The sequence below is a fragment of the Mauremys mutica genome, chromosome 14 (genome assembly GCF_020497125.1).
Source record: "Mauremys mutica isolate MM-2020 ecotype Southern chromosome 14, ASM2049712v1, whole genome shotgun sequence".
Lineage (NCBI taxonomy): Eukaryota > Metazoa > Chordata > Testudines > Geoemydidae > Mauremys > Mauremys mutica.
Genome location: NC_059085.1, coordinates 4,539,133 through 4,555,060, shown reverse-complemented (window position 1 = coordinate 4,555,060; position 15,928 = coordinate 4,539,133). Strand labels below are relative to the sequence as shown.

The 15,928-nt window shown below is 52.5% G+C and overlaps 1 protein-coding gene across 11 annotated transcripts in view; it reads left to right on the top strand.

Moving 5' to 3' along the window:
* Positions 1-15,928, top strand: part of CARMIL2 (capping protein regulator and myosin 1 linker 2) — a 130,936-nt gene that overhangs the window by 17,820 nt on the left and 97,188 nt on the right. For all 11 annotated transcript variants that reach the window (XM_044986858.1, XM_044986864.1, XM_044986860.1 and 8 more), the window contains 6 exons: positions 681-751; positions 3,431-3,504; positions 10,718-10,793; positions 10,884-10,972; positions 13,697-13,791; positions 14,637-14,723. In XM_044986858.1, coding sequence (XP_044842793.1) covers positions 681-751; positions 3,431-3,504; positions 10,718-10,793; positions 10,884-10,972; positions 13,697-13,791; positions 14,637-14,723 — 492 coding nt within the window. The remainder of the gene's footprint in view (positions 1-680; positions 752-3,430; positions 3,505-10,717; positions 10,794-10,883; positions 10,973-13,696; positions 13,792-14,636; positions 14,724-15,928) is intronic.

Here is a 15,928-nt window from a genome sequence, read left to right as displayed (position 1 = left end):
CCTGACCACTTGGAGTCGCTCTGGCCATTGTTGTAAGCTGGGAAAAATATTTACATGACATTGGCACCAGTCCTGCAAACATTTCCATATGTATTGTATTCCCCTGAGTAGTCCCATTGAAGTCAGTTGCATGTCTGAGGCAGGGTTCCTGTGGAAAAAATAGTATGTGACCGTGTAATTAAAGGTTATACCATGATTACACACAAGGGGGCATCATTAAGGTTGCCCATGTATTTCCTAACTCTTCCGGGCTTAGCTTTGCAATCTTTTTTTATATATATTGCAATATTTTTTCTATAATTTCAATAAGAAAAAGTTTTAAATGGAATTCTGTGATCAAAACATTCCAATTTAAATAAAGGCTCTTTTAGCCTGAGAAGTTTGTGTGTTACAAATAATGTCTTAGTCCAGTAAAAGAGGTTAGATAACTCAATGAAAGAAGGAATCAAGATAAGTAATGAATGAGTCAGTTAGTGCCAAACAGAGAGGCACCCAATCCATGATTCAGCATTGCGCTGGGAGAAGCGAGGGTTTAACTGGACTTTTCATTCTAGCCCTCTCTTTTCAGGATCCCAAACTGTATTCGTGTCTATCCTTCCCCAAATGTCCCTTTTTCTTTTTCTACATTTCCTCCATGAGCTGCTGCTAACGTTTCTGTCAATATCATCTTCCATTTGTAGGTGGGTTTTCGGAGACATATGCTGCTTTATGTGACTACAACGGCTTCACCTTCAGAGAGGAGATCCAGTGGGTAAGCTTGTATGGAAGCAATTTCAACAGGTCATTTTAAGCTCATAACATTAGGGGAATTATCAGATGGATTTTGTACCTATCTGAAACAGTACCTGCTGTCTCTCCAGTTGGTTATAAGCCATCCTTTGGCGAGGCGGGGTGGGCGGCTTGGGGGGAGGGTGTGTTCCGTTTTTGTTTAATCTAGGCAAATTTTGCCCCCTTTGCTTGTAGTGGAGTGTGCTTGCATGGGGTTGTTAAGGAAATCTCAGCAGCAATACCAGCCACTAAATAATCAGCATTGGAAATGACGTCCCACTGTTTGCACTGGAGAGATACAGCTGGACAAAGGGAGCCAAGCAGAGGAAAATGCTGTATAACAGCACTTGAGAGGCTCTCATGAAACCTCCTGAAAGTAACTTCATATTAGGTGTGATGTGAGCTCTGTCCAGGGGATTGGGAACTGGCTGAAGAGCAGTAAATTCAATGTAAGGAGCTGGGAGGAGGTGCCTAACGACATGGTGCTGAGATCCATGGGAGGCCATCTTTTTAGCATCTTCATTAACTGTCTGGACGCACGGTACCTTCACACCACTCGAGATGTTGCAAACAGCAGTGTGGAAAGAGCAATAATCAGGGGCGGCTCTAGCCATTTTGCCGCCCTAAGCACGGCGGCACGCCGCGGGGGGCGCTCTGCCGGTCTCCAGTCCTGTGGCTCCGGTGGACCTCCCGCAGACGTGCCTGCGGAGGGTCCGCTGGTCCCGCGGCTCCGGTGAACCTCCCACAGGCACGCCTGTGGATGCTCCACCGAAGCCGCGGGACCAGCGGACCCGAGCTGCCTGCCGCCCTCCCGGCGACCGGCAGAGCGCCCCCCATGGCATGCCGCCCCAAGCACGCGCTTGGCGTGCTGGGGCCTGGAGCCGCCCCTGGCAATAATACAAAGGGCTCCGAAATCCAGGAAGAAAATAGGCAATTGAGATTGAAACCAAGAGAGATTTTTAACCGTTGAACAAACTATCCAGGGATATGGTGAACTCTCCATGTCTTGATGTCTTCAGTTCCAGGCTGGAAGAGATGCTTTAGTCCAACACCAAGACTCAATACTGGTGTAGCTGGGTGTTACACAGGGGGTCCAAGTAGATGATCTAATGGTCCCTCCTGGCTGTATGCATCATAATAGTTCTGGGGGAGTATTACATGGAGCAGATCCTCGTGGGCAGGGCGGTCCATGGAAAGAGAGCTAGGCATGATCAGGAAGAATCAGGTTAGACCCAGCTTTGTAAGGCAACATGTTGGGTTTAAAAGAACTGTGGCATGGCATTCAGGGCTGCGTGCTCTCCATCTGGGAGGGAGATGGCAGCCCTGCTCCGTACAGTCCTGGGAAGGCTGCCCCTTGCTTGCTGTGTCCATTTTCAGGCTCCTTCGGGCCATCCAGCTAGTGGCAAGCTGATGCTCAAGGAAATGAGAGAACAGATGAAGGGGTTGATTTGATGAGAGATTAAATGAACTCCGCCACAGGCGTGTATTTCATGACATGCTGACTAAAGGGGGAGAGGTTGCCAGCTGCAAGCCTTTGGGGTGAAATTGAACAAAGGGAAACTGAGGCTGACTATGAGGGGAAAGTGTCCCAGTGCTGTGAGATCAGTTGAAGTGTGGAGGAGCCATCCCAGGCAGCAGTTAGCAGTGACGAGTCCTCAGGCTTATGCTTCAGCCTCTCTTTTTTAGGAACTTCTTCAGAGACATGGCCTCCTCCTCCTTCCAGCCAGTCCAGGCAGCTTTCAGAGCAGTGATGCCCTGCGTGTCATGGGGACACGTCTGGGCCCAGTCCTTGGCAATGAATCCCCTAGTCACTGGGCATACTCCTGCCGTTCCCCTGCCCCAGCCCAGGAGGCTTACGGCACAGGCTAAGCCTCGGGCGGGCCTTGACGAGGTTTATGATGATCAGTGTCTGAGGCCTTCCCTCTTTGTGGCCAAGGCTTCACACCCTGACATCAGGGCCTGTCCCGGGTCTCCCTCAGCTGCCAGATCTTCTCCCAGAGATCTCAGGTGCCCACAAAGAGAGGGGCCCAGATGCCCTCCCGTTGGCCAGTTCAACACAGTTGGTCTGTGGCAGGTGCATCCTTCAGACTGCAAGTGGCTGATCTGTGACTTTTTTATGTTGGAGGCGGGTGGGCGGGAATAGTGGGTGTATCATGGGTGGGTTTCCCTTCCTTTTCTGTAACTTCTCACTGCTGGCTGCTTCCCCCCTCAGGAGGGTCAGTGGATGGTCTTGTCCCCTGCAGAGAGCTCTCTCTTCCCCCTGCTAATTCCTCTTCTCCTAGAAAGCCCAGCCAGTGATCCAGCTGTCCTGCGGGACCTCGGCTGGCTTGCTCTTAAATAGCCCCGGTTTGGTTCTCTCTCCCATGTTCCCATGAGTGTTCATTTCAGCTCTGGATGATGTGACTGTGGAGAGCTCGTGCAGCCTGGTTGATAGCTCTGCTGCTGCCCCTGAGCCTCCTCAGGTGAGGATTGCCCTCTCGGGAGCGGGGCTGGGCCAGCTTTCCAGGAGAAGGTCAGGAATGACCCGTGGTGTGATGCGTCTGGCAAACGCAGACCATTCAAAGCTGACGCTCAGCGTGTGTCCTGATCAGCACGGTGCTGCGCTGTAATCCGGCCTTGCAGCACTTCTCTGGGCTAACGAGCTGACCTGTCTGTCTGTTAGGACGTGGACAATATCTACCACAGCCAAGACTGTCGAGAGTTCAACCTGTTGGACTTCGCTCACCTAGAGAGCAGGTGAGTCGCTGCTGAAATCTGTGATCAAGATCATGCAAGATAAAGACGAGTAGCAAACTATGCTGTACCTGTGGCTACCCTGAGAATACCGTTGTACACAGTGGCCAGCGACCCTTTTAGCTAAATGCGCCTGCAGAGCAGCATTTCCAACTGGATTTGTACCGTACTCTGAAAAGCGACTCTCTATAAAAATGGCCTCTTCTTACTCCCAGACCTGCGCCTCATGTATATTGGAGTCCGATCCGCTGGCGTTAGCGCCTGAGGGCTGGTCTACATGCAGACTGGCCTGGAAATAACGAAACGGGGTGTAATTCACCCCTTTGTATATTCGTGTGACTCTGTGCGCACTCAGATCAAGCTGAATGTCTCTTATCTGGATTTAGTTTTGTCAGGGGGGCAAATAAAATTTAAACATTTTTGTTTTTTTTCCACTGACAAACTAAATCAAAGTAAGACCCTCTTCAGCTGAACTGAGAATGTCCACGTGCACCATTGCTCCAAAAGAACAAAAGCTGTGAGTTACTCTGAGTTATTCTGGTGCCGGTTTGTTTGTAAACAAGCCCTAAGATAAGTGTTTATTGTTCTTTTTACTCTGGTTATCCCTACAGGGCCAGTCCAGCCATGGGAGAGTAGAAGTGTGAATGGGCATCAATTAATTTGCCAAGGTGCCGGTTAGATTTTCAAGCTGCAATTTAAGAAACTCTATTTACTAATTTGATAAATGCTGTGGCCGATACGGGGATGGGACTGAATGAGGATAACCACTTTTCATAGTAATAAGAACTACTAGAGTAGCTCTTTCATTGGCAGGTCTCAAAGCGCTTTACAAAGGACTCAGGATCCTCATACTTCTTTTATCGATGGGGGAGTCACAGTCTCATAAGGTCACCCAGCAAGCCAATGGCCCAGCCAGGAATAAAACCCAGGTCTCCCAAGTCACAGTCCATTGCTCTATCCACTAGGAAACATTGCCTAGCACTGTACTTAGTTGAGTTCAGGGAGACTCATTTGCTGATTTCATGTTAGGTTCCTTTCTGTGCTATTTTTGAGAGTACTTTTCAAATCAGGACACTTGGTTGCCCTTAGCCCAATCAATAGGGTTTTTAATTCACCAAGAATCATGTGGGTCTGTAATCAGTAGGTTTATAGATCAAGCTGATGTACATCAAATATTTGAAGCCTGTACCATGTGCAAACTATACATGCACTCTAGTACGCGATTAACACAGACCAGGGTCGGGGTCGGGGCCCAGCAGCGCATACAGGAACAATACAAATCACTAGTCTCTCCGTTTTTCTGCTACTTCTGTTGATATCCAGTAGATGGTGCAGGTGTATAGCAGACTCCTTTGATCCTTTTGTTATTGGAGGCTTTTTATGTTTCAGTCATCAAGGGTTGTATTATGTAAGCGGGGGATGGTCCCGCTATGGTGGGGAACTTACTATCCTGGTGAAATGGGCTGGTGAAAGGATCCGAGTCCTCGCTCCACTCCCTTTACCCAGAGGCTGCCTGACCGCGAGGGCTCCCCTTCCGCCCTCCTGTCCGGCAGAGTCCTCGTAACCCCAACACAGCTGGGCCCAGGGCTCCTGGGGGGCTTGACCCCCAACCTTGTTGTGGTCACTTAGGGCAGGGGCTTGGGTGACCCCACTCCAGGGGGCTCTCTCTGCACTGGACACTTCCCTGACCCACTGACCATTCCATACAGTTCAAAGCAAATACAGTTTATTAAACAACAATCAATTAAAAAAAATAAGGAAAAACTGGGAAAGGTGAAAGGAAAGCCCGTCACCCCGCTGGGTGGCACGGGGACGTCACACCCAGCCTCTCGGGAACGTAAGGGAAGTTCAGTCTGTTCCTCACACGTCCCAGGCCCCTGCCCAGGCCCTGGCTGTGCTGCGGGATGCTGGGGGTCGGACACTTGCTCTGGCGGTGGCCACATGCCCTCAGGCTCTAGGTGGCACGACCCTTCCCCAGCAGTGAAAGTAAGCCGGTATGGTCTGGTATTGTGTACCGGCAAGAGCCAGTACACCGTGCTGGACTGGACCGGCTTCCATGGCAGTGATTTAAAGGGCCCAGGGCTCCAGCCACTGTGGGGAGCCCCGAGCCCTTTAAATCCCCGCTGGAGCTCTGGCAGCCGGGCTCGGGCAGGGATTTAAAGGGCCTGGTGCTCCGGCCGCTGCGGGGAGCCTCGGGCCTTTTAAATCGCTGCAGGGAGCCCCGGGCCCTTTAAATCCCCACTGGAGCTCCGGCAGCCAGACTCCTGCAGTAATTTAAAGGGTCCGGTGCTCCGGCTGCTGCGGGGAGCCCTGGGCCCTTTAAATCCCCACTGGAGCTCCGGTAGCCGGGCTCCTGTGGTGATTTAAAGGGCCTGGAGCTCTGCGGTGGCCGGAGCCCCGGGCCCTTTAATTCGCCCCTGAGCCCTGGGGCTCCCAGCCACCTCCGCAGCTGGTAGCTCCGGGGTGATTTAACTCTTGAAAAGCCCTGCCTCTTCTGGCCGAGGCCACGCCTCTTCTGGCTGAGGCCACGCCCCCGCTCAGGACTCCGGCGTACCCCGGTAAGTCCTTTAAGTTACTTTCACCCCTGCCTTCCCCCCAGCGTCAGCCCCCGCCCTGTCGGGGTTACAGTCCCCCCCAAGTCTGCAAGGCCTCTTGGCTGGGGCGTCTCCCTGCTGTCCAGTGTCCCCCTCGTTTTCCCAGCTGCTCACTGCACCTGGCTCCGGACTGCCCCAGCTCCAGCTCCATCCTGACCCTGCCTCAGCACTGCTGCTGCTCTGCCTCCAGCTCCCTGGGCTGCTTCTCTGGCCCGCCTGGCTCTGGTTGCTGCAGCTCTGCTGCCAGCACAGGTCTGCTCTATGGGCTGCTTCTGTGACTCTGCTCCCAGCACTGACCTGCTCCCTGGGCTGCTTCTCTGGTTCTCTCTGGATGGTGCAGCTCTGCTCCCCAGCTCAGCCTGAGCTCCTGTTCTCTCCTTAGCTTGGCCCCACTCTGTCTGGGAGGAGAGGACCCCCGCCCCGGCCTCCTGGCTCCCTCATTAGCCTGCCTGCCCTGTTAGTCAGGCTGACCTCTCCCCATTGTTCCTGGGGACTGCCAGTCTCAGGGTGCCAATTTCCCATCGACCCTTCCCCTTCCTTTTGGTACTGGGAGCTAGCAACCAAAACACTCCTGTCAAGGCTGATTCCCCACTCTGGCACTCTGAGTGCAGAAGGTGGGGCGGGGGGGCACAGGGAGTCTAAAAATTAATAGTGGCCACTTCAGGCTGGTATTAAACTCCCAAGGTTACAGCTTCTCTCTGACCTTGGACGGGTAGATGCTGCCACCACCCAAATGCAAAAAAAACCCTTTCACCCAGGAAGGAGCACTTGGGAATTCCTCCCTGTGGGGTACCCTGAAGCCTTTTCACCCCCCTCTGGGGAAGAGCTGAGAAAGAAAACAAAGGAAATCAGCTGTTGCCACCAGCTAATTAAAGAACATGCACAAACCTCTTAGGACACAAAAATCCAACCCTGTTCTTAAAAAAGGTCAATTTTATTAAAAACAAAAAGAAAGAAAATACATCTGGAACTTAGGCTTTTGCTAGATTTAAAAACCCACTTACAAAAATAAAACATCAAGAATAACCTTCTTGAGGTCCAGCTTAAAGGTTACAAGCAAAACAAAAGCATTTGGGGTTAGCACAGAGGAGTCCACAAGCCAATAAGAAATAAACAGAGATAAACCTAATCATGTCTTTCTAGATATTTTCTGATCTACTTACATATCGGGGATTTCAAATGATGAGTTTTAGGTATAATCTGACGATTTCCATAGCTGACAAAAAGCTTTTTACAACATAGTCTCAGCCCTGTCTCTGCTCTGTCCTCTCTCACCGGAGAACAACAACAGACAGACAAAAGGGGCGTCTTGTTTCAATTTAAAAAAGTTCTAGCCCCCCCATTGGCTCTTGTGGTCAGGTGCCCACTCCCTTCCTTTTACCTGGGAACTTGTTAACCCTTTACAGGTAAAGCAAGCAGAGAACAGCCACCAAGAGGGATTCCACAGCTAACTGGCTGGCTGGGGGTCCACAAAAGGGAGCTCCCCCCCATTTATCACACCCCCACTGAGTTTCAGGGCCACCCAGAGGATTCAGGGGGTCTGGGGCAGGGCTGGGTCTTCGGCGGCAATTCAGCAGCGGGTCCCTCTCGGAGGGAAGGACCCACCGCCGAATTGCTGCCGAAGAATGAAGTGGCCGCGGTAGAGCAGCCTAAGCGCCGCTGATCATGGCTTTTTTCCCCCCCCCGCCGCTTGCGGTGCTTGCACTCACCGGGCAGAGCTCCGAGGCTTCGGCAGCACTTCGGCGGCGGGTCCTTCACTTGCTCCGAGTCTTCCGCGGCACCGAAGGACCCGCCGCCGAAGACCTGGAGTGGCTCGTGGGGCCCCTGCAGGGCCCGAGGACTGGGGCAAATTGCCCCCACTTGCCTCCCTGCCACCCGGGCGGCCCTGCTAAGTCTTAGTAAGGGGACAACAGTCCCTTTACAATGAGTGTATTGCCCAGAAAATTAATTGGAATTTCTCCCTTCCCTGCCCTATTTTTTAGCAATTTCTTTCCACGGGTTAGCTGCACATACCTGTCTGTGTTCCTTTTCCTTCTTGTGCCATACAAGTCATGTCATCTGCAGAGTGCACCAGTCAGTTTAGAAAGAAAAGCAATTCCTTCACAGTTCTTCTGTATTTAGTAGGTATGGGCTGTATCTTCTTTGCCTATATCAGATACTTTTAATTTCACATCCTTTAGGGCTGACAGCAGAAAGAGACATTATAGTGAAGGAACTGGACAGATTATTTACCCAGAGAGAGCCATAGATCTGATTCATAAGGCAGACAAATATACCCTTTTTAATCTTTCACATTTGTCTTTTTTGGCTGTCACTCCTAAAGGATGTGAAATTAAAGGTGTCTGATATATACACCAATAGTATAGTTCTCTTATCCATATACAAATGACTTCTTTGCGGGATTGAGAAGTTTTGACCCTGGAGCCTACAGCTCTCTGGGTCACACAGTGAGTTATTTCTGACTTTCACCCCTCTCCAAAACGTGTTGAACTCCTGGAACACAACGAGTCATGTGCAGAGGCAAACAGGGCATAGCCGCCTTTGTCATCCTCTGGCTGGTTCTTTGGCGTTAGAGGGAAAGAGAAGGTCTCTAGCCTGATGTAATTGAGAGACTCTTCCCTAGTCACGGACAGTCTGAAGATTTCATTTAAACATCGCATTTCCTGCCCCTGGTGGAAGAGAGGTTCTGTAGACAGTGTGGCTTTAAAATGTGGATTGTTGGTCTGTTCTGAGCCAACAGAGATGAGGGGAATAGAGTGAGAGCTTTCCTGCTTAGAGGGCCAGATGGAACTATTATTATTAATAGTATCTAGTAGGGCTGTTGAGCAATTAAAAAAATTAATCGCGATTAATCGCATGATTAAAAAAAGTATGGCGATTAAACAATAATAAAATACCATTTATTTAAATATTTTGAATGTTTTCTACATTTTCAAATATATTGATTTCAATTACAACACAGAGTACAAAGTGTACAGTGCTCACTTTATATTTATTTATGATTACAAATATTTGCACTGTAAATACCAAAAGAAATAGTATTTTTAATTCACCTCATACAAGTACTGTAGTGCAATCTCTTTATCTATATCTTGTGACACCGGCTACAACAGTGCCATGTGAACGCCTGTTCTCACTTTCAGGTGACATTGTAAATAAGACGTGGGCAGTGTTATCTCCTGCAAATGTAAACAAACTTGTTTGTCTTAGCGATTGGCTGAACAAGAAGTAAGACTGAGTGGACTTGTAGGCTTTAAAGTTTTACATTGTTTTGTTTTTGAGTGCAATTATGTAACAAAAAAAATCTACATTTGTAAGTTCAAGTTTCATGATAAAGAGAAAATTGAAAAATACTATTTTATCATTTTTACAGTGCAAATATTTGTAATAAAAATAATATAAAGTGAGCACTGTACACTTTATATTCTGGGTTGTAATTGAAATCAATAAATTAAAAAATGTAGAAAAACATCCAAAAGTATTTAATAAATGTCCATTGGTATTCTATTGTTTAACAGTGCGATTAATCACGATTAATTTTTGTAATCACGATTAATTTTATTTAGTTAATTGCATGAGTTAACTGCGATTAATCGACAGCCTTAGTATCTAGTCAAGGCATGGTTAAGATCTCTACCTCTCGCAAGGGGGAACTAGAGTTTGTTCCTGTGGGCCCTGCAGGGCCAGCCCTGCCTCGGGGCAGGTGCTGGAGTCTGTTCTGGCCAACGCATCATCAGCAGAGCTGCTTACTAAGTTCCTTTGCAAACCCACTGAAGAGAATGTGGCTACATGGGGTTTGGCTACTCTGCAATAAAAGACTGGCCGGCCCGGGTCAGCTGACGTGTTGTGCGGGTAGGGTGACCAGATGTCCCGATTTTATAGGGACAGTCCCGATTTTTGGGTCTTTTTCTTCTATAGACTCCTATTACCCCCCACCCCCTGTCCCGATTTTTCACAGTTGCTGTCTGGTCACCCTATGTGCGGGGCTAGAAAATTGCAGTGTAGATGTTTGGGCTCTGGCTGGAGCCTGGGCTCTGGGACCTACACCCTTCGCAGGGTCTGAGAGCCTGGATCCCAAATGCTTACACTGCTATTTTTACCCCTGCGGCCTGAGCCCTGTGAGTCAATTGACTGCCCAGTAAATCCTCACCCACCTGGCACAGCAGAGCTTTCTCCCTTTGCCATCCTGGACTGGCACTGTGTGTGCGCGCACTCTGGGGGAGCGCAGGCATCGCTGGATGTCCTGCTCGTTGTGGGGCATGCAGCTCCTCTGGGCCTAGCAAGGCAGGGGACGTGTGCCACGGTGGATGGCTGGTTCATGAGGGCCAGGCCTGAGCTCAGCAAACAAACACAGATGTCCTGATGAACTAGAGAAGCACCTAGAGCAGTTGTGACCAGTGGCAGGATTTCACTTGCCTCTCAGCTGGCGCAGCCAGGGATGTTGCAGGTCTACTCCAGCCTTAAGGCCGTGGTCAGAGTGCAGAATACTGCAGCGTCTGTGGGTAAGTCGTGGCTTTACAATACCATGTGCAGCCTGACTCAATGGTTATTCACCACGTCTCCAATCACAGTCCGTCTGGGCCGTAACTTGCTAATTGTTTCATTGCTGTGTCCCGCTGCAGAGACGTAGCCCTTAGCATCACGGCGCTGTCGTTTAACCTGTGGTTCACAAAGCTGTACTGTAAGGACTTCAGGCTGGTGAGTACGAGGAGCCATGACCGGGATGCTAATGAACCGCTGTCCCGTAAGTGATGACACAGCTTTCAAAGAGACTTTCCTCTCTCCTAGAATCTGGAGATTTCTGAACAGCTTCTGTACATGCTCAGCAAATCGGTGAAACTGGAGGAGCTGGTGCTGGAAAACACCGGGTTAAAATTGTAAGGAAAGGGAACGTGTACATGTGCTGTCTCTTTTAAAGGATTCTGGGTAGCATTATAAAAGCCTGCACAGGTGGTAGCTTGCTGCATGTTTTCACCGGCTGTTCTCTGCCTCGTCCATCGTCGGCTGGTAGAATAGCAGAAATGCAGGGCTGATGCTGAATTATTGTCTGCATATTAAATTATCAAGTGATGCTAAATCAGCTGCCCTTGGCTTCTGGTCACCTTTAAGGCAGGGGAGGGCAAACTACAGCCCGCAGGCTGGATCCCGCCCATCAGGGCTTTCAATCCGGCACGCGGGACTGCCAGCCCCGAGCGCAGCGGGGCTCAGGCAGGCTCCCTGCCGGCCCTGGCCCCGCACCGTGTCCCTGCAGTCCCTGGGGGACGGGGGGAGCAGATGGCTCCGGGTGCTGCCCTCGCCAGCAGGCACCAGGCCCCGCAGCTCCCATTGGCCAGGAATGGGGAACTACGGCCAGTGGGACTGGGATCCTCAGTGGTGGTACCTGCAGGCAAAGGCAGCATGCGGCAGAGCTGCCTGCCACACCCCACTCCCAGGAGCCACTTCCGGACACGCTGGCCACTTATGGGAGCGGCATGGGGCCAGGGCAGGCAGGGAGCCTGCCTTAGCCCCGCTGCGCCCCACTGCCACCCTGGAGCCACTTGAGGTAAGTGGTGCCAGACCGGAGCCCGCACCCCGAACTCCTCTGGCACCCTGCGCCCCAACCCCCCACCCTGAGCCCCCTCCCGCACTCTGCACCCTTCCTGCGCCCCAACCCCCTGCCCTGAGCACCCTGCCACACCCCTCCTGCACCCCACCTCCTGCACCCCACACCCCTCCTGCACCCCAACCCCCTGCCCTGAGCACCCTGCCACACCCCTCCTGCACCCCACACCCCTCCTGCACCCCAACCCGCTGGCCTGAGCCCCCTCCCGCACCCTGAACCCTTCCTGCACCCCAACCCCCTGCCCTGAGCACCCTGCCACACCCCTCCTGCACCCCACCTCCTGCACCCCACACCCCTCCTGCACCCCAACCCCCTGCCCTGAGCCCCCTCCCGCACTCTGCACCCTTCCTGCACCCCAACCCCCTGCCCTGAGCCCCCTCCCGCACTCTGCACCCTTCCTGCACCCCAACCCCCTGCCCTGAGCCCCCTCCCGCACCCTGAACCCTTCCTGCACCCCAACCCCCTGCCCTGAGCACCCTGCCACACCCCTCCTGCACCCCCCCTCCTGCACCCTGCACCCCAACCCCGTGCCCTGAGCACCCTGCCACACCCCTCCTGCACCCCCCCTCCTGCACCCTGCACCCCAACCCCCTGCCCTGAGCCCCCTCCCGCACCCTGAACCCTTCCTGCACCCCAACCCCCTGCCCTGAGCACCCTGCCAAACCCCTCCTGCACCCCACCTCCTGCACCCCAACCCCTCCTGCACCCCAACCCCCTGCCCTGAGCCCCCTCCCGCACTCTGCGCCCTTCCTGCACCCCAACCCCCTGCCCTGAGCACCCTGCCACACCCCTTCTGCTGCCCCCCGCCTTGTGCCCTCCCCATCCCTGCACCCAACCCCCTGCCCTGAGCCCCCTCCCGCACTCTGCGCCCTTCCTGCACCCCAACCCCCTGCCCTGAGCACCCTGCCACACCCCTCCTGCACCCCACACCCCTTGCCCTGAGCCCCTTCCTGCACAGTGCACCCCCTCCCGCACCCCCCACTCCCTCCTTCCCGCACCCCAACCCCCTGCCCGAGCCCTACACTCATGGCCATGGATGCAATTTCCCCACCCAAATGTGGCCCTCGGGCCAAAAAGTTTGCCCACCCCTGTTTTAAGGGGATGAATTTAAATATCCAAAAACTGGGAAAGGGAAAAAAAATTCTCGTAATAGAGTAACAGTAACTTGCACCGTGGGCACGGATGATGGCTAGATTATTATTATAGCTGGGAATTCCAGAGGTACCCAGAGCCAAACAAAAATCCACGGGATTAGTGATTTAGGAGCGTACATCCCATTTTGCAAAGCTATGTATGTGCGTTAGGTGATGTTAGCTCAGCTGTATGTTTGGATTCGTCCCGAGGCCGCTTCACATTGGGAAGGGCTCATGGATGTGCCAGGGTATGGCCCATGGAGGCAGACGTCTTTGTTGGGTTCCTGCTGCTGAGCGTTTCAATTTGCAGCCCTGGTTTTGCAGTAATGTCTTTGTTTAACTATAATTTTGAGATAAGAGAGAAACTGCCTGTTCCTTGCAGGATTCCCCTCTGCATGACGCAGCCAGGCTCTGAAGTTCACCCCAGCAGGGAATGGCCGGGCAGGGGAATTTCACACCTCTGCTACTCTTTGGCTGGAGACAACTTTCTGCTGTGTTACAGGAGAACTGCAGCCAGCATGGCAGAGAAGTGCCCCCTCTGGCAGTGCATGGCTGGGCCTGGCTGTGACAGAGCCGTGGCTGGGATGGTGCCATTGCTGCCACCTTTGCTGCAGGTGTAGCACGAGCGATTGCTCAGCACCCTAGGGACCGATAGGTGTAATGCATCTGGCCCCCACCGCTTAGTGCCTCTCCGCCCCCACGCCCCCACCCCCAGCCTGGGGCTGCCCCAGGGGCACGATGAGACCCCAGCGCTATTTCCCTGTGATGGGTTGTGAGACGGTTGGTGCCTGGCACCTGGGTGCCTGGCCGTGTTGGGAATACGCCAACGCTGGATGTGTTGTAAAGTGAGATCCATTCCCTTGCAGTGAATTTGCCCAGAGGATGGCCCAGGCGTTAAGAGGAAACCCGGACTCGGCTCTAAGCACCATCAGCCTGGCTGGCAACCAGCTGGAGGACAAAGGTACCTCACGCTCCTGTCCCAACAGATACGGCCCCTTCAGAGTGTCCCGGCAGCTTCTGACAGTCCTGATTTTCTTCTTCTTGTGACTGTGGACTCCTTTCAAAAGGGCCTTTTTAGCCTTCAGAGCCTTGGATTTTGCCTGTGTCTTAGTGGGGACAGCCTCCTTCTTCGCCTCCTGGTAGTGACGTGAGTGGCGCTTTGGGCTAGCCACCCGAGTCCACGCCCACCTGACCCTCCCGGGTCTGAGCTCGGGGGCTGGCTAGCCTGAGCCGCCACCTGCCCAGCACCTGCTCCGCCGTTTGTAGCGAAGCCAGCCCAGGGTCTGCCTAGCCAGGCTGGAGGCTCGCTTCCAGCTGCAGGGTAGCATACCTGGAGCGGCCATGCCGGCATAGGCTCTGCAGTGGAGACATGGCCTTACTCCTGGGCCTGAAGTGCCTGGGACTCGCCCGACACCCAGGCCAAGGTGTTTGCAGGATCGATCCTTCTCTCACAGGCAGAGGCAATGCTTGGGGGGGCCTCGCGGGGTCATGTGCCCCCCCAGATTTCTGCCAGGGTTTGCGTGCCTGGCCCCCTCCCTGTGCGGCAGCTCCTGGGGCTGGTGAGCTGCGGCTGCAGGGTGGGGCTGCTGAGGGTAAGGGCGGAGTGTGACTCACGCTTTAAATTGTGCCCCCCCCAGCAGCAGGTACCAGTTGTCTCAGCTTACAGGCCCCTTGGGATGGGGACTTGTGGCATCGGGTTTGTTTGACAGAGGCGGAAGCTCGCAGCCGATGGCTGACAAGCAGTGATGCTCCATGGCCGTGGGTGCAATGGCTGAGCCCGCTGCCGCCTGTCTGCTCTCTCCTTAGGGATAACTGCATTCAGCCAGCACATCGAGAAATGCACCAAGGGCCTGCGCAGCCTGAACTTCTCTAGGACCTCGCTGACCGCCAAAGGTATATGTAGCTATAGATCGATAGAACCATAGACCTGGAAGGACCCTCGAGAGGTCGTCTAGTCCAGTCCCCTGCACTCAGGGCAGGACTAATTATCTAGACCATCCCTGACCGCTGTTTGTCCAACCTGCTCTTAAAAATCCCCAACGCTGGAGATTCCACCACCTTCCTAGGCAATTTATTCCAGTGCTTAACCACCCTGACAGTTAGGAAGTTTTTCCTAATGTCCAACCTAAACTGCCCTTGCTGCAATTTAAGCCCATTGTTTCTTGTCCTATCCTCAGAGGTTAAGAACAATTTTTCTCCCCCCTCCTTGTAACAACCTTTATGTACTTGAAAACTATCATGTCCCCTCTCAGGCCTGGTCTACACTAGGGGGGTGGGTCGAACTAAGGTACGCAAGTTCAGCTACGCGAATAGTGTAGCTGAACTCGAACTACCTTAGTTCGAAGTACTCACCTGTCCAGACGCCGCGGGATCGAAGTCCGCAGCTCCCCCGTTGACTCCGCCACCGCCGTTCGCGGTGGTGGAGTTCCGGAGTCAACGGGAGCGCGTTCGGAGTTCGATATATCGCGTCTAGATGAGACGCGATATATCGAACTCCGAGAAGTCGAACGCTACCCGCCGACCCAGGCGGGTAGTATAGACGTAGCCTCAGTCTTCTCTTCTCCAGAGTAAACAAACCCAATTTTTGCAATCTTCCCTCATAGGTCATGTTTTCTAGATCTTTAATCATTTTTGTTGTTCTTCTCTGGCCTTTCTTCAATTTGTCCACATCTTTCCAGACATGTGGCCCCCAGAACTGGACACAATACTTCAGTTGAGGCCTAATCAGCGTGGAGTAGAGTGGAAGAATTACTTCTCGTGTCTTGCTTACAACACTCTTGCTAATACATCCCAGAATAATGTTTGCTTTTTTTGCAACAGCGTTACACTGTTGACTCATATTTAGCTTGTGATCCACTCTGACCCCCAGATCCCTTTCTGTAGTTCTCCTTCCTAGGCAGTCATTTCCCATTTTGTATGTGTGCAACTGATTGTTCCTTCCCAAGTGAAGTACTTTGCACTTATTCTTATTGAATTTCATCCTATTTACTTGAGATCCTTTCTCCAGTTTGTCCAGATCATTTTGAATTTTAATCCTATCCTCCAAAGCACCTGCAATCCCTCCCAGTTTGGTATCATTCGCAAACTTTATATGTGTA